General features: G+C 39.8%; 1 protein-coding gene across 1 annotated transcript; it reads left to right on the top strand.

Moving 5' to 3' along the window:
• The first annotated feature begins 1,687 nt into the window (after window positions 1–1,687).
• pitpnc1b (phosphatidylinositol transfer protein cytoplasmic 1b) lies at window positions 1,688–24,783 on the top strand. The gene is made up of 10 exons (XM_042490217.1): window positions 1,688–2,308; window positions 8,174–8,322; window positions 11,168–11,256; window positions 13,477–13,484; window positions 13,638–13,709; window positions 16,918–17,010; window positions 18,600–18,755; window positions 19,970–20,033; window positions 20,212–20,298; window positions 23,386–24,783. The coding sequence occupies exons 1-10, from the start codon at window positions 2,261–2,263 to the stop codon at window positions 23,541–23,543; spliced, it is 924 nt and encodes a 307-aa protein (XP_042346151.1). The 5' UTR covers window positions 1,688–2,260; the 3' UTR covers window positions 23,544–24,783.

Raw genomic sequence — 24,783 nt, forward strand, 5'->3', positions numbered from 1 at the left:
GTCTTAAATAATGTAAAGTTACGGCTTTAGAATAAATCACACATACACTGACCATTTTTAAGACACACCTGGCTGAAGTTAAGTGACTATAAAATATTGGATGTTTCATTTCATTTAAATCCTTCACAATAAAAGTCCAACATTGTTTTGTTTGGCTCTCACACTGAGCTAACATGAAACAATTGCACATAAACTAGGTAATTAACATAAATGAGATGTTAATAAATGTTTCTTTCAGGGGGATCCTAATGGTAGAGTTAACAGTCAATAGCAACTGTGATAGTTTCAACAAAGAAAAGTGAACACATAAATGCTGCTTAACCCTTAAATGCGCAGGCACATATAAATATTTTGGAAAATTAGTTAATTGCTATTTTCTAATGGATCTAGGCTAAATACAGTAATGCAATCTTTGAATAAACAACGAACTATTATTTAGAAACAAAACACTGAGTTGCTTATTTTATACTCTCATCTTCACTGTGGTGCCCCTACACTATCAACATCCTATCATGAAGAGTCAAGGTCAGTAGAGAATTTATCAGGTGCAGTGACACAAACTGGTGTAGCAGCCTTAAAATCTGATGAACCATCAGGTAGAAAAACTGTAAGAATAAAAAATAAATAGCAATCAATGTTTCACACCTTTATGTTAGTGATTATATGTAGAGAATAGGTCTAAAAACATAAGTATATCTAAGAGTGATTATTGCTGATTTTATACACTTATCTTATTTTGGATTTACGATCCCAAAGATGAGTATATTTTTGTGAATATTGGCATGAATTCACATGACCTGAGTAGCTGACCCATCTCCCCCCTCAGTGTTTCTCATGACATAAAGAGCACCCATTTAATGCCCCTCCCCCCAAAGCCTCTCAAATGACTGTATCTCCCAGGATACAGAAATGATTTAAGGGTTAACATGAGTGCATATGGAGAAGCGAGTGAATCATCCTGATTTAGAAATAGACATATGAATCGAGATCGTCTTTTTTTTTTTTTTTTTATTAATCGTTCAGCCCGAGTGGAGAGCCACTTTGGCCCTCACACCTCAAGGCTGCACTAAGTAAAGCAAGCAAATTCTACCGCAGAGTTAACAATCAAGCCCGGTTATTGCTTCTGGCCCCCCGTCAGACGGACCTGGTAGAAGCCAAACATCTGCTTCTCTTATTTGATGAGGAGGCAACAATATGTGCTTGGCAGCGACCGGCTCACACAAAAGGAGACCGCGAGTCAAGGACGGACACGGGTGGGAAATTATGACTGCTTCGATTCCTCTACTCATTGACTAAACACGGATTCAATTAAACCCAGCTGAAGGTCGTGAGGTAGTACAATGTAAGCGAGCACGGTGCTAATGGAAGTCCTCATGGCTCTGGTAATATTTAATCCAGTGACTACCCTCTGCCATTCATACTCTGAGTGTTGGGGGTCCTGTCTGAGGACTGTGCTTCACATTCAAACACTGACAAACTGTCATAGTCACAGATGATACAGGGTGTTATTGAAGAAAACAGTGTTGGCGACCGAGTGGAAAAAAACAGATAAAGATCAGAGCGGGAGGGAGGGAGCAGAGGGGGGGAGGTGACACAGGTAAGGAGGTAGTAAAGTACAGTGGGCGGGGAGTGGATACTATGGGAGGGAGTGAAGAGGGGAGATAAGGAGGGAACAGGCGAAGGAATTTGTGAGGAACTGAAAGCAGCAAAGGGCAGTTGAGGGGAAAGGGAGGAGCGCTGGGCAGACAGCAAGGTTACGCATGAGAACTGAGGAATTAAACAAAGCAACAGAGAGGCAGAGGAGGGAGAGCACAGGTAGTGTTGCTTGGCTTTCAATCTTACCTCACAGCTAATTACTACGTTCTCCATGTGCCGCGAGAAAGCAAACAGAAACTAAGTGAGGAAAACAGCAAACAGAAAAGGGCAGCTGAAGGCAGGCGGGGGAGAGAAAGCAGAAGTAACAAGGAAAGGAGACGGCAGTTAAAAAGTCTGGGAGATTAATTGAGGAAGAGAAACAAAACAGTGAGGAGTTAGTGAGGGGAGGGGGACAAATAAGAAAACAGCAGATACTCATTGACAGAGAGAACTGGACTTAACTCAGTGGATTACTGACATCAGCAAAACAAAAGGAAGAAGAGCGTCAGAAAAAGAGGTCACTGTGGTCCGGCAGCAGTGTAGCCTTTTCTGGCTTGTTTGCTGAAGACAGCTGAGACAGACAGAGTTCACAGTTCACACAGAAAGTCCTCTCTGTAACAGCAGCATGTTGATGAAAGAGTACCGCATATGTATGCCACTGACTGTGGATGAGGTAAGTGCGTTTGTCTTTCCCACGCTCACACACAAACACACCTCCTACAACTTTAAAAGACAAGCGAAGGTTTTTTTTTTTATTTCTAACATGAAAGTGTTGTTTCTACTTGCAATCTTAAGTGTTAATGCGCAGATAAGAAAAGTGTCAACAGAGCACACAGACCTCCCGCGGCTGCTGTGTGAAAGCGTTGGCACACCGGGGGTAGAGAGGTACGTTGCGCACCGGCAGGCTCGGCCAATCTGATGGAGTCAAAGCACAACACCTGGCCGGCAGCATCATAGCACTTCTGTTATGTCTAAATTATCTCCCCATCTGTCTGCATCTCTACTTCCCTGGCTTACTTCAGCACACCTAACAGCGCACAAACTAGTCGGACTGGTTACTGCTTTGCAAGACCTAAATTCAAACAAAAGGCCTGCAGGTTTGTGAACAAAGCTAAAGCTGCCAGAGAGAAACAGTGAGCGGACGAGGGAGTTATGCGCCAAAGTGCCCTTCAAAAGGAACGTCCTCATCACCTCCCGTACTGTCCTCCCCCCAACTCTCTTCAATTCTACCTGTTACCACAACAATGACAGTGACAAATAGCAGTCCAAAATAGGATTTACAGTATCAGTCCAGGGCACACAGAAACTTGAGCTGGCAGCAAATCCTCTTTCGCCTGAATGTAATGTAAGTTTAAGTGCAGCTTATATGAAGCAGTATCACATCATGACAGTTACCTGAGTCCAAGCCATTTACAACATCCTAACCCTTGCCTCGTTTTTAAAAAGGGACTGTTCTTGATTTTTTAGGTGTGAATTATCTAGAGGTACCTCTGTAACACGATGCGGCTCGACATGTGTTAAGGAATGTTCACTGTTGTGTTGTGCTGTGGGAAAAGTTGTCAGGTGGCGTCTGCAGCTCAGGTGCTGGATTGGGTTACTAAGTTTTGATCTCCAGCTCCTCGTGACAGAGATGGTGACTCAAGTTTGCGGCTTGCACTCGAGTTGCACACAGAGTGACTTGAAACTTGACTTGAGATGCAACCTGGACTCCAGATTTGGGACTTATGAACAATCTTTATTTAATATTTTTGGTGCATTAAATTAAGGAAATGCTTAAAGAGCTGAATGTCATTCTCTCCTTTACTATCAAGCATAATCTTGCACATCTGGTGCAGTTTACAGATGACTGTAAGCTGCAGAAACAACACCGCAGAGAGCACACATGGAGCTGCTGTCTTGCTGCCAATTGTCATAACTGTTGGCTACAGTAGCTTCACCTAAATGCAAAGTCTGTTGTATCAAAATAAGGGATGCTTGATGAACCACATAAAACTATATCAGGCATTATGGCTGTGACAAAATTTCGTTTTATATTATGCTATATGGTTTATTTCATTTACGTCATCTGATAACGCTTTGCATCCGTCCGCGTGGCATGCGTCATTCTTCACAATGCATGGCACCACCTGATGTAAATATTTACTTTTTACCATTACTGTTATTGTATGCACGCTATTCTATTTAATATTGATATCGTTTCTTATTTTCTTCTTTTTTTTTTTTTCTTTTTTTTTTTTTTACTAAAAGCCTAACTAGGGACAGGAGTGGGAAACTAGCGATGGCTATAATCTCTATCTGTGAGACATCAGTTACTACAGCTGGTTTGTAACAGGCTGAAGTTGCACTATGTTAATTCATATCATATCATTTCCCTATCAAATAAACTACATAAATAAATAATTAAAACAAACAAACATGGAGAAGCTGAACACCGATACTGAACGTGGGGATTCAGTGCAAGACACATACACCAAGTGGCTTATTCAAAAGAGGAGGAGCTCGTACCCAAAAGAGGATCTACTTCTGTCGTTTAGACATGGCTCGTGTACGAAGTCAGACACAGAACTAGGGGTGGATGAATATACGAATATTCTCGATGCATCGCAGCTTTTTGCACATGTGATGTATAAAATGACTTTAGTGCAAAAATCAATTATAAACTTTCTAGTTCTTCTGGCAACTGGCATGAGACTCAATTCGGCGCTTTGCTGATCCCACTCTCTCCTACAGCTCTGCCAGACATAAACACAAAAAGCAGCGGCAAAAACGTCAACACTTCCGACCCAAGACGAGCCAGGTCCTTCAAAATAAAAGCACCATGGGTTCGGCTTTGATTTACTTAATTACAATAATACTTTATTTAACTTTACTATAACAGTACTTTATGCTTTACTTTACTTAACAATATAACAGTATTTTTATTAAACTTTATTATGACAGTAGTTTATGTAAATGTATTTAATGGCAGTGGCTACTTTATTTGTAACTGTAGTCCATAACATTTCTGTATTTTAGTAGTTTACAGTAGTTGAGAGGAGATTTCAAAATATCAAGATATATTTCGTGTATTGTGATATAGCCTAAAAATATCATAATATTGTTTTAACATCGCACAGCCCGAGACTAACCAACCAGACAAAGAATCACACCGGCGTGTGTGCATCTCATGTCCACATAGACAGTAAAAATAAGAGACCTGAGACTTCACTTGGACTTGAGACCAAAAACTTTTTGCCAATATCCAATAGGCCGATAAATAACAACTCATCTGGCCACTAATCAATACCAATACAGATATATCCACTTGTTTTTTTTCAAACCTATTTTAGTGATCATCAAGTCTCTTCTGTATTAACATCATACTATGCATACTCTTATTGTGAAGGCCCACCAGCAGATGGAGACATAAAATGCAATGCTTGTTAATGTATCTAAAATGAATTCATTGTGCAAAATAAGAAAAATACTTTAACTTAGGATTGATGTTTTTTACATGTTTACTTTCAATTATATCGATTTGTAATATCAGCACATAGGCCAATTCCTTATTTTATTTTGAAGCCAATATCTGTCGCTAGCTATGACGTGCCAACATTATCGTGCATTCCTTCTTCTCCACCTAATGCTGAATGTGACGCTGAGCAAGACACTGAATCACAAATTTCTCCCTTTGGGTATAACTTTGCACAGAGGCACATGAATCCCGTCCTTCAGCTTGTAACGTAATGCAATGAACGTTTTCATATTTTATGATCTTATAAAATTGGATCAAAGTAGATTTAATGTGACACTGATCAACAGACAACAGACTTTTTGACAACGACCTGCTCTGGGCGAATTTACAGCTTTGCCCTACTCTTCCAATACTTTTGCTCTGGAGCAGAGTACACAATCAATTTCAAATATTTAGACAAGGTTTTTGTATTTGTTTTGCAAAAACAGTCTCATTGTCATTGTCAGAGGACAGATCCAGGATCCAGGGTTACATAACAAATTCAAGGCTTTGCTCTTAGATCTTTATCACTGCCTAAAAAAGAAGTTGCCATGAGCTTTACTTTAATCACAAACTCTTTCATTTTCCGTTGCCGTCACACTGACACTATCTGCAGAGTCTCCGCCCCACAATGATGAGCTATATTTACACTCAGGAATTTATGACAAATTCACAGCTTGTAAACCAATGCTCGCCTTTCTTAAAAAGACAGTAGGAGGAAAACACACGCCAAGAGCTGTCAGTGAATGAGTTTCTCAACACATCATTAATCACAGCCATTCAGAGTGCACAATAACAGTGATTTAAGGACAGATAAGTCTTTTCCACTTCCTCCAAAGATTAGTCTTTTAGAAAGTGAAAGATTCACAACCTGTGTGGGAGGAGCTCAGTGCTCTGTAGTCTGTTAGCTTTTAGACGGTGTAAAGGCACCCATCGTTGTGATTAATTTAGTCTCATGAATACCCAATAAGTAAATATTGAATGTTGACATTCCACCATAATTGGACAAGAAGGAGGAGTGCTGCGTTGATGTCAACAGAGAACATTGAAGGATAGCAAACTGAGATCTGCCCTCCTCTTTCCCTCTTCCTCCCCATCTTTCTCCGTTTCTACTTTTAATTAAAACAATGCTTTAGTGGCACACCAATATAGGGCAACATAATGAATTGCATTATGGTGGCCACAGCAGAACAGTTCAGTTGTTTGCAGTATAATTTTATTGCTTTTTCATATTAACTTTAAAAACAAAGTTAACCAAAGTGATTTGAAATTAAAGCAACGCTGAACCCAGAAACAATGTTATGGAGGAAAATACAGAATGATTGCAGCATCAGTGCAGAAACTGAAGCATTTTTGTGTAAATTGTTCAAAAGGAAACACTGATTCTGTCAGGCTGAGCTCATCGACGAGACCGCTCCAGATGCCCAAAGGCCTCGTCCTCTTTCGACTCGCTAACACAAAATACTCCCGCCTCATCAGCACTGAGCACAAACTGGGGCTGCAGCAGAGAACAAAGTCCCATCCCCCCCTTAATTTAGACTCCCATGCATTCACCCTCACTGCCCAAATTAAATTTTGATGTCAGATATGGTCACTTGGGGGAAATCTTTATACACAGCAAGTGACTATTTAAAAAATGAAGAGCAAATACAAGGCGTGCTCCTTAGCAGCACTGAGTAAGTGCCTGTCGAGACAAAATCGGACTCAGCAACTATGGCCGGACCTGCTGCCAGGAGATTTTTTTGTCATCGCTTCCACAAGCTACTTCCTCCCATAGTGGCTGATGGTTATTATAATTTTCTCAATGGAGTGTGCAGTTCATTGATTCGTGGTATTATTGATTAGTGATCAAAGTCCTCAGAATTCTTTATCAGCTGGTGGTCACCAATTTGAGAATTTTGTTAGACATCTTTCACTTAAAATCCTTCCCCAAGTAGAAATAGACAAGTTTTTTGCTTCAACTTCTCATTATGAAATAAATATTCACTGCACAATGTAATGGCCATCGAATAATAACACCATCTGCATTTAGATTGGTTCTCTAAAAGCCTTATTTTTCGCTATGCAGTTTTCTGCCAGCAGCGGGTACAATATCCCGGAAAAATGAAGGCTCAATTGAATGTTCAAAAGAAGTGCTTTGTGCAACTAAAACAGGACGAGGATAGCACTTTTGTTTTCTCCAGTAGCTATCTGTAGCTATCCCCCAGTTACAAAAAAGCATCAGTGTGTTTTTTTGCAGTTACTATCCCCTCTAGCTGAAACGGTGGATGGTTGCAAAACCAAATTACCTGAAAACAAACTGCAATGTGTCCTCTGTTGTTAATAGTTGCTCAGCTTCAAAAAGTAACAAAAGGCAATCCAGTTGTCTTTTGTGACATAATACCACTTGGAAACGCTGACAAGTCGTCTGACAAGTAAAATTATTTTATTTAAATAGCTTAAAATCATTTGCCTCAAAGGGCTTTAAAACCTGTACAGCATAACTCTTTCTCTGACGTGGAAAAAGGAGGAAACATCAAGAGGAGCAACAGAGAAAAGACATGCTCAAAGTTTTGATGAATGCACCAATTTAAGGAGCCAGCTTACAATTTACGGCCACTCAGGAAAAAGGCTCACTTCCACCATTAAACTGCCGAGCAAGTCCACCAAAATCACTAAAAATCACTAACTTTAGCCAACAGCACTAGCATTGATGAGAAAGCCTAAATCCCACGACACTCACAAACTGCCACTAGTTGCCATGCATAATTGCCATTCCTAATGACTCCAGCAAAGTGCCTTTCATTGCTAATGAAGTCAACATTTTATTTGTTAAATTAAAATTCTTTTAAGGTATCAAATACAAACTTGCTAAATTAGGACTTTCCCTTTTACATGACCATCATCAACCAACACTTTGTGCATGAAACTAGCACCACACTCAAACTTTGTCGCCTTTGATGGATTTTGATGATCACTGCAGTTTTTTCCCTCTTTCTCTCTCTTCACCATCTCCCTCTCCCTCACCTCCCTACACCTCACCCTTAACATCTCCTCGGGCTCCAGTACAGGATTGGGCAGCTGTACATGATCAGTAAGCACAGCTGTGAGCAGAGCGGCGGTGGAGAAGGGGTGGAGGTGGTGATGAATGAGTCAGACGTTCACCCTCAGCACGGCCCGGGACAGTTGACCGAGAAGCGAATCTACCTCAGCAGGTAGAGAGCAATTCTATTGCATTGCTGTAGTAATGACGCACTTAAACTAATAATTCTGGTGATTTGCAGCCTGTGTCTTATCCTCAAGCTGTCAGCTCTGTCATTATGATAACTGATTGCGTTCGATCTTTGGTCTCACACTTCACTGTAAAGCTTCACGTTCCATAGATCCACGTAGCAGGTATCACAACTGACAAGCAATAAAACATCATTTCAACACAGGAACATCCAGACTGCAGTCTAACCTGCCTACATCCAAAGTCCAAGTACCTGCTGCCTGAAACGTGTTGAGGCCTATACCGTGGGTTTACAGTAGACATGTAATTGTACCATGAGCTCATCACACAGTATTGTTCTGATTGTTTAAGTACAGACTCTCGGCTGAGAAAAACACATCATGCTGATAAAAACAGATCTCCGTTTGTTGTTCAAGGCATCAGAGGTTGGTCAGACTTTAATCGTGTGTGCTCACAAAAAAAAGCACAAATTCAAAGACAAAAGTTCATACATTCAAAGATGGCAACCCTCTAAAGCATTTTAAAAGATGTATCAACATTTTTAGTCAATGGCACACAACAATGTAATTGTAATCAGATTTGAGGACGATTTAAGTATTAAGTATTTTTAAGGAATAGTTAGCGGGTTAGATGAGAAAATCAGTGCAGTATCACTCTTGATGCTGGAGCCAACAGGTGGTTAGCTTAGCCTGAAAACAGGAGAAATGAGCCCAGCTGTGTCCAAAGGTAAGAAAACTGCCCACCAGCAAATCTAAAGCTCACTAATTACCGAAACAACTGATATCTCGCTTTTTACATCTGTACAAAAAGAGAGAAAAGACCATTTGCTGTTTTATGGTGGGTTATTTAGGTGCTGTTTGCTGGCTGAGAGCAGTTGCCAAGCAACCAGTGGACACTAAAGGAAGTTACTGCTTCAACCTTAGATAAAGCAAGTCACAGTGATCTAGCGCCAGCTAGCTCAGATGACTGCACATGGATTCATGGGTAATAGTAAGCCTCTCATTAATGAAATTTATTGTTAATTAAACAGATCTTATGTAGATGCCAATTTATGTCAATGTGTATTTTCAATCACATTTTAATGTTTTGAAAAAAAAAGTAAATTAAACTTTAAATCAACAAGAGATAGATTGTCAGCTGCACGACAACAACTCTGAGGATCTACAAGTGAAGCTGCAGATTACAACCATCTGAAACTTCTCGTATGTGCTAAAGGTGCAGGAGAACTACAGCGACTGATGGGAAAACACAAATGGCCCAATCTAGAACCAGTGTTTGGTTTGTCCATTCTGGGCTACTGTAGGAACATCATGGTGGACTACATGGAAGAGGACCTGCCCTCTATGTAGATGTAAACTACAAATGCAAAGATAACGGAAACAGCACAAATCTTAGATACACTTATGAAAGCTTATTCGTGAAAATAATATTCAGTTTCTTCCAATATATCCACTTAAAACACAGGACTTTTAAAGTGTTTATGAAAAACTTTGACTCCTCTTATGATTTATTTACTAGGTGTGTCTTATATTTATTAATGAATTATTTATTCATACATAGTTCTGAAAGCTAAAGCTCTTGATTGATTTTTTCTTGATTGATTTGCTGTTTGTTTTGAGGTGAACAGTGACTCTGGAAGCTTAACCATTTTAAACCTGCCTGTGAATACATAAAAACCTTTCCTAATATACAATTAAGATAAGATAAGATAAGATAATCCTTTATTAGTCCCACAGTGGGGAAATTTCCAACATTGCAGCAGCAAAGGGATAGCAAAATAGCAAGATAATACTGTGCAAAATAAACTATATTAATAAATAAGTACAAAAACGTGCAGGATGAAGATGAAGGAAATAAGCACAGAGGACGACATAAACAAACAATATATACAGTATTTACAACGCCGAGAAACTCAACAGTTAAATAAAGAATGTTCACAGTTGCATGAGTGAAAGTGAAATTGCACTTGTGGTATTAAGCTGTAATTAAAATAATATCAGAGTGTGTTATCAACCATTTATTAAATTTTACAGCTGCTTATAGACTCTAAAAAAAATGTGTAAAAGTGTTTTACACAAATGTTTTTTTAAGTTGCTTCAAGCTACAGTCTTCAAAGTAAACAAGGAAGTATGTGGAAATGTCTGCAATGAAATGTTGCCATTATCCTTTAACCACTGGAATTTGAAGCTACACATGACTGAAGTGTCCCTGTTATTGTGCTGAAAGGAAGTGTTTCATTTGCTTTGTGCTCAGGGTGACAGTTCATTCATCAATGAATTGTGATTGCAGTAAAGGCCTAGTTTAAAAAAAAAAACCCTTTTCTAACTCTAAATTCCTTCCCTAACCCTAACATGACCTCACTCATTACCCTAATGTAACCTCAACTTTTATTCTAATCACCACTATAAACCCAAGGCCTAATCCTGAAATAAACTCTTACAGAAGTAAAGAAATGTTCTCATTGTGCAGGATTTTCCTAATCTTTCTGTGCTTGTGGGACATTTGGTCCTCATTAGTAAAGATATGCTGGAACACACACACAAATACCACACATATATAAGAACAGTGAGTGCATAATGTATTTTACCTCAATCATGTTCTGACATGTGACCTCGTAGCTACAGTAACAATTTATCATCACAGGTGTAATTGGGAATGAGTCATAAAAATGAGCGCTGTGGTGAGTAGCCTACAGGTAATCTGGCTATAAATGGCACAAAAAACCACTTAGGATCTCTCCGTCTCTCCCTCCATAATCTCTCTCACCAACCGTTCCCCTCTTCCACTATCTGACGGTGATTTTTCTTCCTTCCTGTTTTGTTTTTTAGTAAACTGCCTTCCTGGGCGAGAGCGTTTGTCCCGCGATTCTTCTACGTGACAGAAAAGGCCTGGAACTTTTACCCATACACCATCACAGGTAAGTGCATGAGCGGATTGTGAGACAATGGGTCCCTGGGCAAAGACGCAAAGGCCCCCTCCACCTCTCATACATAAGAGCAGGACACACTGACTTTGTGGTGGTTTTGCGTCTCTTTGTGGTCATTTTGTGTCTCCTTGTGGTTATTGTGTGTCTTTTTTGTAGTACCTTGGGTTATTCTGTTTTCTAAGGTTATTCTGTCTTATTGAGGTAATTTTGTGTATTATTGTAACTTTGTGTTTCTTTGTAGATGTTTTGTCCTTGTTTTGTCCTTTTGTGGTCATTTTATGTCTCCTTGTGGTTATTTTGTGTATTTGAGGTAATTTCTGTCTTTTTGTTGTTGTTTTGTGTTTCTCTAAGGTTGTTTAGTGTCTGTTTGTAGTCATTCTGTGTCCCTTTGTGGTTGGGTTGTGTCTTTCTGTAGTTATTTGGGTCTCTCTGAGGTTATCTTGTGTATTATAGAGTTAATTTTGTGTCTCTTTGTACTTGTTTAGTGTCTATCATTGTTTTGTGTCCCTTTTAATTTTTTGTCTTATTGATGTAAATTTGTTTCTACAAGGCAGTTTTGCTTGCAGTTGTTTTGTGTCCCTCTGTGGTTGGTTTGTCTTTTTGTTGTAATTTGGATCTCTCTGAGGTAATTTTGTGTTTATTTGGGGTAAATTTGTGTCTCCCTGTGGCTATTTTATGTCCCATTGTGTTCGCTTTGTTTCTTTTTGTTATCATTTGGGTATCTTTGAGGTAATTTTGTGTCCCTGAGGCAATCTTGTGTCTCCTTGTGGTTGTTCTGTTACTCTTTGTTGCTATTTGTGTCTCTTCAAGGTAATTTTGTATTTAGTTGACCTAATTTTGTAACGCTTTGAGGGTTTTTTTGTTTCTTTTCATAGTTATTTTGTATCCCTTTGTGGTTGTTTTCAACAGTTTTGTAGTTATTTTGTGACTCTGTAGTTCATTTGCATCTCATTTTGAGTCTCTTCTTGGTCGTTACATGTTAGTTTGAGTGACATTTTCCAAGTGAAGGCCAGAAGAAGAGATGGCAAATTTGAAACTTTGAAATTTTCGATAGTTTCAAACCAGTGATTTGAAACATTTCAAAACCTGTTCTCTCAGCATTGGCGTCTAATGGCAGACACTGGCATTGCAGTCATAATTAGTTTGTCTGAAGGCTCCCTTTTCCCCAGCCCAAAACGCTACCTAAATAGGTTTCATACAAATACAATCAAACCATCAATTATTTATTTAGTTCTTGTAGGATATGGTGACAATTTCTTAGCATTATTTCTTGACCCAATGATGGTGGTTCTATGCTAGTTTATAGTGCAATTTAATGGTTTGATTCATTAACTGTGAATGAATCTAGAATGTCAAGTCAGATTCCTTGTATGTATAAATGGCCTGGATTATTAGAAATATTTTGATTCTGAATAGTTCTTATTGCACTTCACTGTAATTGTGATACACAAAAATAATAAAGTAGAATGAAGAATAATACTCAGAAACATTGTGTTCAAAGACTATTATTTAAAAATTATTTTTTGCTCCACACTGTTTGGCTTCAGCCGGCATCTCCGCTTCTCTACTCCCACAATCCCTCAACCTGCCATATGTTCAATATACATCATACTCTATCTATCTATCTATCTATCTATCTATCTATCTATCTATCTATCTATCTATCTATCTATCTATCTATCTATCTATCTATCTATCTATGTAGCACAATCTTCACAAATTTCTCTCAACTCAGTCAACACAAGACTTCAAACGCCAGCATTTCTCACAGTCTTTTAAAAACCTAGATTTGACATGATCAAACGACATTTTGAAACCCATCTCAAACTACGTGCCAAAACCAGAAGTGCCCAAAAATTCTGAACAGTTCATTCTTAGGTGCCAAAATTGCCATCTCTAGCCAGTTTGGGTCCCTCAGCCTGTCCCTGGTAGGCCTGTTCAGTAATCCATCCATAGATTTGCGTGCTTGTTTTTGAGTGGCTTTGTTTGTGTTAAACATCAGCTCACTTTCACCTCAATGCATTACACAAAACTTATTTACTTTTAGCAGCTGGTTTTCCAAGTGGCATCAAATATTCATCACTATGTATGCATGTATCCCCCAGTGGTAACGTGTATGTGTGTGAGAGAAATTGCGTGCTCATGCATGTATGAGTAACTAATGCTAATGCTGTTTCTCCCTTTCCATATTGAACGTCCCTGGTGCTGCAGAGTACTCGGTAAGTATTCTCACACATCATTTACTGTACATGAATGCAACAGAGCTCATCTCTTTCCACTATCAGTGGATCTAATCTGCTGCCTGCTTCCGCTCTCTCTATCTCTGCCCTCAACCCTTTTTTCCTTCATTTTTACCTCTTGTCACCCCGTAGGTATCATTCCTCCCCAAGTTCAGCATCCGCATTGAGACGAGATTCGAGAACAACAACGGCGATAACGATAATGTGAGTATGAGAGAGAGCGCGAGGTGAGAAAGATGGAGTGATTAGAGAAGAGGGGGAGGAGAAAGACGGGGACGGGGGGGGGGGGGATAGATAGATTGCAATTTTCTCTGCTGCACAAAGAAAATGTTCATCACATTGATGTTCCCATTAAAAGGAAAACAAGCAAAGCACAAAATGCAGCATTGGCAGATCTATTAACCAAACATGCAGCGGCAGTAAGCATGGCTGCCATGCTGCATTATGTCCACACGCAAAAACACATAAACAGAAATTCAGTGACAATTGCAACACCGTGTGGCCCTTGTGACTTCACTCTGTAATCAGGGAAACAGTCAAGAAACAAGAACCAACTTGTTAAAATATGGAGGTCGAGAGATCTGCATGTGGAGAAAAATGTGGCAAATCTTGTTCCATGTCAAGCAATTCGAGGTTACAAGAGTTTATTCCAAACAAGCACAAATTCAGAGTTGTACTTGATATTCACACACTATCATGTAAGCAACACATTGTACTGAAGTACTAGTCTGATGTACTGATGTACTTTATTTTCATGCTACTACTATCTTTACTATGATACATTTCAAAGGGAAATATTGTGCTTTTAACTTCATTATTATTTAATTGACTGCTATAATTGTAAGTTATTTTACAAATTAGGTATTACAAGCAAACCATATGAGAGTTATACAACATGGTGCTTACACTACACAGCAGTTTATACAATTAGAGCTGAAACAATTCGTCTGTTTTAATCTTTTACATACTTTTTATTCAAAATATGCAAAATTTAATAATTCCACCTCTAATTCCTTATAATTATTTTCATTACTTTATTTTCCACGGGGGGTTCAGTTTAATTTTTATTATTTTTTATAATTTATATCTCAATCAATTAATTGAGAACGTTGGTGAAAATTAATTAAACTAATCATCAGTTGCAGCCCTACACAGAAGAATAAAAAAAATAGCTCTCCTCTTCAACGAAGCAAAAGAGTACAATGCTGCTTATTCATTAAAGTAGTTCAAAGACATAATATGCAATAGTATATTAGTCATATTTTGCTGCATGTTGAGTATTTATACTTTGATACTCTAACTGCATTTTTTGGCTTTAATTTTGCACATACTTTTACTTAAATAACATACAGTGATTTATTGGACAAGAACTAAAACACACATGGCAGGCTGATCACAATGACAGACTACAGACTGTATAAAGTAGTGAACATAGCATTTATGGGCTACCGTTAAGAAGCCTTGAGGCACTTCAGCTGTCACCGTTTTTTGCGGGCCATTTTTGGTTGAAATCGTGGAGCTGTGGAGGAGCAAGGGGTGGGCCTGACTCATTAAGTTTGATGACGCTTTGTAGACAGCCTGTCAGTCAAAGGCTACGCCTTTAAATATGAGTAACTTTAAGCCTTAATAAAATTTAAATGGATGAGTCATATAAAAAATTCAGCCCCCGTACAGTTGTCATGACAATAGAAATCAATACTGTCTTTTATAGCAGGCTGTAAACATGTTTATTTATCTGCTGTAAAGTTGGCCATTTTAACATGGGTGTCTATGAGGATGGACTGGCTTTTGGAGGTAGGCTCAAGTGGCCATTGCAAAAACTGCAGTTTTTGGCACTTCTGTGTGGGCTTCGTTTTTCAGCCTCAGAGGCTGCCGCTTGTGACAGACTCAATGTAAGATATTTAAAATTGCAGAGGATAAAAATACACAAAAAAGCCTCAGGGCTTATTTCTACTGAAGTCCTCTTTTGCAGCACAAGATGACAGACGGAATAAAAAAGTGTCAAGCAAGAATGACATTAAACTTGAAAAACACAGACAATAAAACATCAGGCATTTATGTAGCTACAAATTATTTAACAGACATTTCTTGAGATCTGAGACTAGTTAGGAATAAAATGCCTGTAGTGTTGTGGGAGTGGCTGTTTCATTACTAGATTCAAATATTTGGATAGGTACGAAGGTGTATAATGAATATTTTTACAGTGTGAAGGAATTTGCTCTGCTTGGGGGCTACTTTTGCAAGATAACAGGAGGCCAGGGGCCAGTCGCGGCAGCCAAATGGACACTTCTAGGATTCAGGACGTTTCTAGGATTTCAGGACATTTCAGGATTTAAGGGCATTTCTAGGATTTTTGGACATTTTTAGGATTTTAGGACTATAGGGGTTTAGCTATGACCTGTCAAGGCATGCGAGGGATACTCCACTGACACTTTTTTTGATAAACAAGCTCTTTTTGATGCTGTTTTATGCACTCTGGCACCTTATGTATACTAAAAGTACAAAAAACAATTCCAAGTGTGTATCACTTTATTCTTAACGTGAATCAGAAAATGTTTGGGGGCCACCCAGCACCCTATCAGGGCCAGATTTGGCTTGCGTTCCTTAAGCTGAGTATCAGTGCAGTGTGGTATTGGTGTATTTACATAATTAATGGATTTAAATACCACCTCCACCAGACTTTCTATGTATGAATATCTACACCACACAACAAACAGACGGAGACAATGACCAGGAAACCGTGAGAGCGTCATGCCTTGAGCACATTGTGAGAAAACAACACAATACATCCAGCTAATGCAACTCATTCCATAAGAGGGAGCAAGACCTTGGATAGACACAGACCAAAACAGCACCATGGATGCGTAGCGGGCTATTATCTAATGGCGGGTTTTTCTTATTTGTTAGTTTTCAACTGTGAAATGAACAACTTCAGCAGGGCATTAGAACACATTTTAAACAAGGTCAGATAAAAGTGCATCCCCCCTCTCTCTCCCTCTCTTCCCTCCATTCTCTCTCAAGGAAAAGTGTATTCCACTCTCATAACTCTTCTTTTTTCCCCCTCTCTCTTTTAATATCTCTCATACGTCCTTGTTTTTTTTCCCATCCTCCCCTCCTCAGCTCTCTCTGTCTGTTCTCTCCTCTGTTTGCTCCAGTGTGATTTGCTCCAAGGGCCTCAGGGTGGGATATAGTGAGGGGTGTTATGGTGTGTGACCTCAGTTTTCTACACAGTTACTCATCTACTCTCATCCCCCCTCTCCGCTGAGTGAGTGACTGTATGCGTGTGAGAGTATGGCTGGAGTGTGTGTGTGTGTGTGTGTGTGTGTGTGTGTGTGTGTGTGTGTGTGTGTGTGTGTGTGTGTGTGCCTGCTCTCATTATACTGTATAACCTCCCCCATCTGTTTGGGTGTAGGTGTTCGGGGACACGCCGACCCCGCCGGAGAATGTGAGTTTCCTGGATATCCTGAATGACACCATCCCCGAAAAGCACTACAAAGAGTCAGAGGTACGTCATTTCCATTACATGCATACAAATATGCGGCCAAATGAAGGAAAACCAAATGATCGTGTGTAGGAAAAGCTGTATTGACCTGAGTGAAGTTTTTGCAAAGGAAAAGTCGTATGATTTAATTAAAGGAATAGTTCTGTATTTTTGGAAATGCCCTTAAGAGTTGCGTGATGAGGTCGATACCCCTTTCACATCAGTGCTTGTACTGAACAAGAGCCTGAGGCCAAATGCATAGCTTAGCATAAAGACTACAGGTGGGGAACAGAGCTGGCCTGGTTCTGTCAAGAGTTGAAAAACATATCTACTAACACCTCTAAAGATCTTGTTAACAGACTGTATCCAGTTAGTCTAGTTTACACCCAAAAGTATATATATAAATGAGGGGAGTAATTTACTGTGGCTAATTACAGCGCATAATGCCCTGTAATACCACAAACTTTTACATTTCGGCTTCTGAATGGATGAATCAGGTGTTAATAGATGAGGTTTGCTGTTCTCCCAACGGCAACCTCCAATGTGGAAAATACCAATACCTGCAGTTCCTCAACTAACCACTTGAGACTGGCTCCAAAAGCCAGTCAATCCACATAGATCGCCATGTTCAAATCATACTATATAAAAATGGATGTAAATACTGTGACATAATCCATTGGTTTGTGGCCTCAAAATTGGCATTACGGCCATCGCCATCTTGTTTTTTTGAGCCGGGAATGACCATATTTGGGCAACTAGTAGCTGCAAACTCTATCAGTTACTTGTTCACTCTATAGTTTTTGATAATGGGAGTCCATTATCAAATAGGTGACCTTACAGTGGCTATGTCCATTATTTTTATTCAGTCCATGGTTTCCTCTCTGCTTTAAGTGTTTATGCTGAGTGAAGTTAAGCTAATCACCATCTCACCCTGGTTCCATATGCACAAATGTGAGAGTGAATGACTCTTCTTATCTGACTCTTGGCGAGAAAGCAAAGAGAATATTTCCCAGAATGTAGAGCTTCTCTTACAAATAATGGTTCAAAATGAAATCACAAATGATGACATACAAATGCAAGAACACACATCTTCCTCATACTTTTGCACTACTGTCTTGTGTTTTTGCTTCTGAGAGAGCATTTATCTGTAAAACACCCACGTGCTGCTTCTGCTTATCCTCACGACCTCCCCACCAGGGTTTTACACTTCTTTACTCCCTTCAAGTCTTTAGAGACAAAGGCCAATGCACAGGCCTGGGTACACAGAGAGGCATACAGACAAGCACACAGAAACACGGATGCATATACCTACTTACATAAGCACACACCACCAAAAAAAAAAAGCAAACACACCAATCTCATAGATTAAGTGGCATGGTGAAAATCGAGGATCACAAACACTTCCATAATGTGTGTTATCACACTTCCCTCCTATGGGCTGTGTTGTGCAACAATCTGCTTGCACCTCCACACACACATATCATCACACACACACACACACACTAAAAGTGCACAAATACACATCCATAGTTTCCCCCCGAAGATGCCTCATAGGGCCAACGTTTTTGCAGACTCAGCAAGTAACATATAGACCCTCTGCTTACTCTGTGCAGGACCCGAGTCGCTGGCAGTCGAGTAAAACTGGCCGAGGGCCTCTGGAGAAAGGCTGGAGAAATGACCACAAGCCCATTATGTGCTCCTATAAGAGGGTGCAGTGCAGCTTCGAGGTGTACGGCTTCCAAACCAGGACCGAGGAGTTCATACACAAAGTGAGACAGAGCTATTTTTTCCCATAATACCTATTCACCGTGCTGATGTAAAGAGGGTTGGAGCATGATACTATTTGCAGTTAATGTTGCGAGCCCATATAGGTGTAATACAAGGTGGGAAATTAGAATTTACGGTTAATTAGATTTAATAAAGTGCCATGCTTCATTTTGCATGTTAAGTCGATGGTGACCCTCAACAAGTCTGATTGGTTAGTTTTTAGTCAAAGCACTGTGACACAAATGAATCATTATTGCATTCATTTCCAGTAGGGATGCACAATAACATTTGCTCGGTATCGGCTGATATTTACTTTAAAATGAAATACGGGGATTGACCAACATGCTGATTTACATCACCAACCGATATTTTGTGTTGAGAGACAAAGTGAACATTTACTAAACATCAGCACTTAATTTAAGTATTTTTCTTGTTTTGCACAAGAAATGAATATCACATGCTTTGAAAAGCATTGTATTTTGTGTCTCCATCTGCTGGTAGGCCATCATGATAAGAGTATGCATATGATGCTAATTCCACTATAGAAGACGCTTGATGATCACTATGTTTTGGTGGACAAAAAGTGTATATATCGATATTGGCCAAATGAGTTGTTATTTATCTGCATATCAGATATAAAAAAAAAAGCAAAAAATCAAATGTCTTGCAATTTCCAGAAATTCCAGATAGTGTCGTTATAAAAACCATTGCCATGAACGCTATTAGCCTCATATGACGTCTGCACTGAGTTTTATGTAATCCTACACTGAGTCACATTTATTGAAAAAAAAAGTGCTGTATTGTTTCAACCGCCTCTCACTGTGAAACTTAACTTTCAACACATTTATGCTCCACAATTAGGCACGAAAGTAAAATCAGAAGCAATTCCAACAAAACTAGCGACGCCCGTTTCCCATTGTTGTAACTGCAAAGAAAGAGCATTCATGGGAATGTGGTTTTAATTTTGACAAAGCCAAATCCAAATAATACAGCTGAGATAAGTTTCCATTTATCTAAGATATATTACCTCTTAACTATGATCTCAGTCGTTTAAAGTAGGTACACAAAGGTATTGCCATTATTTTGTCTATGACTAACACTAACACAATGCTACAAGTAAATGCATTTCATGCACACACCAGAGTGCACACTTATAAATTCAGTTTATTTACCTTTTCTTTAACCTGCCCTGTTTTTGTTTCTGGTATTATTTCAGAACATCCGGGACATTCTCCTGGTCGGCCACAGGCAAGCAGTGACGTGGATAGATGAATGGCACGGTGGGTCACAATACAACATTTTATATATTAAAGATAAAAGATAAAACATTCAGAACAACACGGTTGTACTTAGTCGTATTTGTGAATATACACCCTGTGAAATTTAATACATATTTCATACTCTGCTCTGAAGCTTTTGTATGTGTGTGTTTGTGTGTGTACTTTGCTTTCCCTACAGGGCTCAGTTTGGAGGAGGTGAGAGAGTACGAACGAGCGATGCAAGAGAAGACCAACAGCAAAGTCAAATCCAGCCAGAACAACACAGGTGAGGTTGCAGCTCTTGACCTGCGCTGTACTGAAATACCACAGAGGACGGGAGGGGAGACAGAGGAGGGGGAGTGAGGGAGAGGGGGGAGAATACCACTGGATTTAAGACCACTGAAGACAGAGAGAGCAAAAGAGAGAGAGAGACAAAGAGAGAGCTATGAGTAGGAGATGAAAAGAGCAGTAAGTGTGAGGTGTATATTTGTGCTCTGTGTTTAATATTCTTGCATTTCATTTCAGCCTAATGAGCAGGAGATACAGCAGAACATGTAAAGGCAGTAGGCAAAAAAAAAACATATTTTTAGATCATTAGGACTATATATGTCTATATATCTGAACAGATATTTTGCATTTATTTAGCTGAGTGGTTCTCAACCAGGGGTCCTTGAGGGGGTTTCAGTGGGCCTAAAGAAAAAAGTCAATAGTTTACTTTCAATATATAATTTGCTATAGAAGTAAATTCAATGTGAGTAAGAGTCAGAGGAGTGACTCTTCTGATCATGGGTTTCACTTCCTTATTGTTTATCTCCTCCAACTGTCCTTGACAACTACTAAATTCTGGTCTTAATTACATCTTACAACAAAATCTTGTCCAATGGGGGGTCTGTGAAACTAATGTGTTTCAAAGTTGGAATCCTTGATATAAAAAAAGCCCACCATATTATCCATTGCTGTCAACAGACTACATACTGGTTTAAATTAGAGGCGTCAACTGTTCACCTTTAATCAGTTCAGATAAGAAACAAGACAAGATTCACATGTTACAAGTTCAGATGCAGAAAAAAAAGGGTGAGTGCCATAAAGGATAAAATACTACAAAAATACAAATTAGATGAAATAAAAATCAAATAATATAAAATCTATTCACACCTTTCATTTAAACAGATACTGTATGTCCATGATTGAGCTGCACAGAATAACTAAAATACAGATATGGTGTGTAATATGCTTACTATAAAAATATTGAAATATAGCCTACAAATATTATTGCACAGTACGTGGTAAAAATACACTGTGAAAAACTTGTACCCCCCATAAAACCCTTTAAGCATTGTTAGCTCTGTTAGCTCTGTTTGCAATTTCAGAACAGATAGTGGTGCTATCATAGTCAACAATGCAGCTCAAACATAAGCCGTTTACTCACCAGGGCGACTTGGGAAGACCAAAGGGTTGCCACAATTTTTTAAGCAGTGACGCCTTCCTGCCACCATGGGTTGCCACCAGTGCTGGGCAGTATGATGCATAACTTGTATCAGGTTATTTTTAAAGATTCTGGCAGTTTCACAGTATATCACATTACCCCCCCCCCCTTCATATCGATTTATTGTGGCTTATTCTACTGTCAGGAGTTCACACACGATTCTCTAAATCTATGATTCAATTTAACTTTGGATTTTTAAGTCACTACGCTATTTGATTTCTTATTTTTACTTTTTTTTCAGCACTGAATTTCCATTGTTGGGCTATCAAGTGTTGATTTGTGAGGACTGACAAATGTTTGGTTTTATGCATTGACAACTGTCATTTCCGGATAAACCAGTATACCACCCAGCGATAGTCGCCACCCAACCCGGGTGCTGCGCAGTGGTGAACGGCCAATGCTAGCTAACCAGTGGAGTCCAAACAATGGGCCTTGGGCACCATGTTTCCGCATGTCAAGGTAGCTTGCCAGCTGCTTGTCAGCAAAGCCAACAGAAAATAAAAGTAAAGGGCAAGACTTTTACACCGCAAAACATTAAAATTTCAACACTTCTATATGGAAAGTGCTTTGAAATGCTGTGCTCAAGCTAACTGAGTCAAAGGAGCGCCGCACCAAAGGGAAAGCACCTCTTGCATTTCACAATATTTTGCGTTTTTTTTTCTAAAATATTATCCGGTTAGTTACCTGTTAATGAGTGTGGGGTTATAGGAAGCACAATTACCCAAAACTGGCATCCCGATTATTAATGAATAACTCTGTAATGCTAACAGGCTTCAACAGAAGCTGGTTGCGCTGCTAGTGCCTTAGCTTTGCCCTACAAGTACCCAGATGGCTGGTGCACATCTGTGGGGGAAAGAAAAGGAGAGGGAAGAGCAGCAAGGAGGCCTTTTACATCACAAGGAGCAGAGAGGAGGGAGAAAAAGACAGTGCATGCCCAGAAAAGGACGACAGAAAGACAGATGTGAGGGGGGAGAGGAGTGTAGGCCGGCTCATGAAGTGATAATGCCACTGCGTCGGTCTGATAAACAGTGTAATGCAGCCACCTGCTGAACTCTCCCCATCACCAGCCCTCTCAACATAAATAACCAGCCATTGCAGCACTTAGCTGCAAATGTCAGCCCTGGTGGGGGTCTGTGTTTGGGCATATGTGTTGGGTGTGTGTCGTGTGTATGCATGTGTATGTGCATGTGTGTGTGGTCACCCTGCCCCCTGCTGGTTAGTCTGGTGAACCTCAGCTGGATGTGAGATATCAAAGGTAGAAATCCCAGGATGGCTTGCAGCTTCTTGCTGCCTGCACTCGCTCCCTCTCTCTCTTTCTCTCTCTGTGTGATGATGGGAGACATCAAGCTGCAACAAATCTGCAGTCATTGCTCAACCTGCTGCAGCTCGCTGCACCGCCATGACCCCCTGCAGGCCAAATGCCGCCACTGCGGCTATCTCTGCACAGGCCGAATTATAGTTTTCATTTCATTCATCCGTCGTAATACAAGTAAATGGATGTCATTTACTCGAGAGACTCTAATAAAAGTCGGGTGTGTGCGTTGAATACCAATAAGGGATTTAACTAATGGGAATCTAAGTGTACGACACAGATCTTAAGTATACTTAAATAAATTGAAACTCAAACACAGTTGTCCCTCTGTTTCTCCTCTCAATGCGTCTTTTGCTTTTTTTCCTCTTTGATCTCGATCTGGTTGTTTCTTTCATGTCATGAGCATTTCATTCTCTCTCAATCTGTCAGTGTCAATTTGCTTTATTGGCAGAACGTGAAATGCATTTGTGTTGTCAAAACAAATAGAGAAGGAGCATCTAGATAAAGGAGCGATTAAAAATATCCCTCTGTATCTTTTTTATCTCTCCATCTATCTATCCATCTATCCATCTCAGGCCCACCGGCTGCCACTCGTCCACCGTTCTCTCGCTCCATCTCAGTGACAGACGAGCGTTCCCTGAAGAAGATGGGACTGACGACTGCGGCCATGTCTGACCCCTCTGCCTCCTCTGTGCCACAAAGTCCCATTCGCCTCAACTCCACCCCTGAATGATGCCTCACACTCACACAGTCACACACTCAAATACTGTACAGCGCATACACACAGAAACCAATGTCAACGTTCACCAGAGTCATGTGATGTTGTTTCTCAAACACACACACACACCCACGTGCGAACAGTAACATTAAGGGACATTTTGGATTTATTTACTCTCTGGGGGTGAGTCAGATGACACATTTTCACATTTGTCTGTCAAATGTAAGGCTACTGCTGGGAGACAATTAGCTTAGCTTAGCATAAACACTAGGAAAAGGGGGAAACTGCTAGCCTATGCAAAGATAACAAAATCTGCCGAGCAGCACTCCCTCAGCAGGGGTGATCCTAGACTCTGCAGGGCCCCGGGCAAAGACACCTGCTGAGGACCAAAGTCATAGAGGGGCTAGAAGGAGTCCTGTGGATATTTGGGTCAGTGGCAGTGCACTGTATAGTGCCTTTGTGGGAGGCTTAACGGGGTTATTGTTGTCACTGCAAAATGTGCCACTGTGAGTGGCTGATGGTGCACCGCTGTTCTTCAGATCATTTGTTAACATGTCTTGGTTGTTTAATCCGCACAAATATATATATTTATATATATATGAAAATGACAATAAAAATGACTGTTTTACCCTGGTGATGTACAGCACAATATTACCGTAAAACACTGAATTGTTGTTTTTACACTTACATTTTTGTGCAGATTAAACAATTAAGACACAACACACTAGTAGATGGATTTTGGCATCACTATGCCCCTTTCCCACAGCACAAAAACCCACTAATAGCTGCTACCATCTGGCTTTTGTATGTAAAGGTAAAGCTTAAAACTGGCATTCAGTCACACCGGTCAAATGACTCTGCAGTAGTCATGTTTCATTAGTAATATGAATCAGCTTAGCAGTGATGGAAACACAACACCTTCATTTTAGCCCCTTTTACTGGTAAGATGCAATGAAGCGCCACAAAATACCCTCCGCCTCCGCCGCAGCAGTGCTGAAACATCATTCCAACTTAGGCTGCACCAACTTACAAAGAGATACTTAATAAGTAAGAGATATCAAAATAAGTAACCACCATAACATTTTCATTGGCCTCAATGCTAGTTTCAATTGTTTACTGACCAGTTTTCCGGCCTGTCTGTGACATTGAATGTGACATACTGGTAAAAAAAAATATATATATATACAGAAAGGTAGACTCATCAGCTGCAGAACCATGTACACAGCTCTGGTCTACCGGCATTGGACAAGCCTAT

This window comes from Plectropomus leopardus, chromosome 7 (assembly GCF_008729295.1).
Source record: "Plectropomus leopardus isolate mb chromosome 7, YSFRI_Pleo_2.0, whole genome shotgun sequence".
NCBI classification, from domain to species: Eukaryota; Metazoa; Chordata; class Actinopteri; order Perciformes; family Serranidae; genus Plectropomus; species Plectropomus leopardus.

Coding starts and splice junctions, on each gene's coding strand:
- pitpnc1b (XM_042490217.1), top strand. CDS start 2,261: ATGTTGATGAAAGAGTACCGCATATGTATGCCACTGACTGTGGATGAG. Junction 20,034..20,211: donor GTGGATAGATGAATGGCACG/GTGGGTCACAAT, acceptor CTTTCCCTACAG/GGCTCAGTTTGGAGGAGGTG. Junction 20,299..23,385: donor ATCCAGCCAGAACAACACAG/GTGAGGTTGCAG, acceptor TATCCATCTCAG/GCCCACCGGCTGCCACTCGT.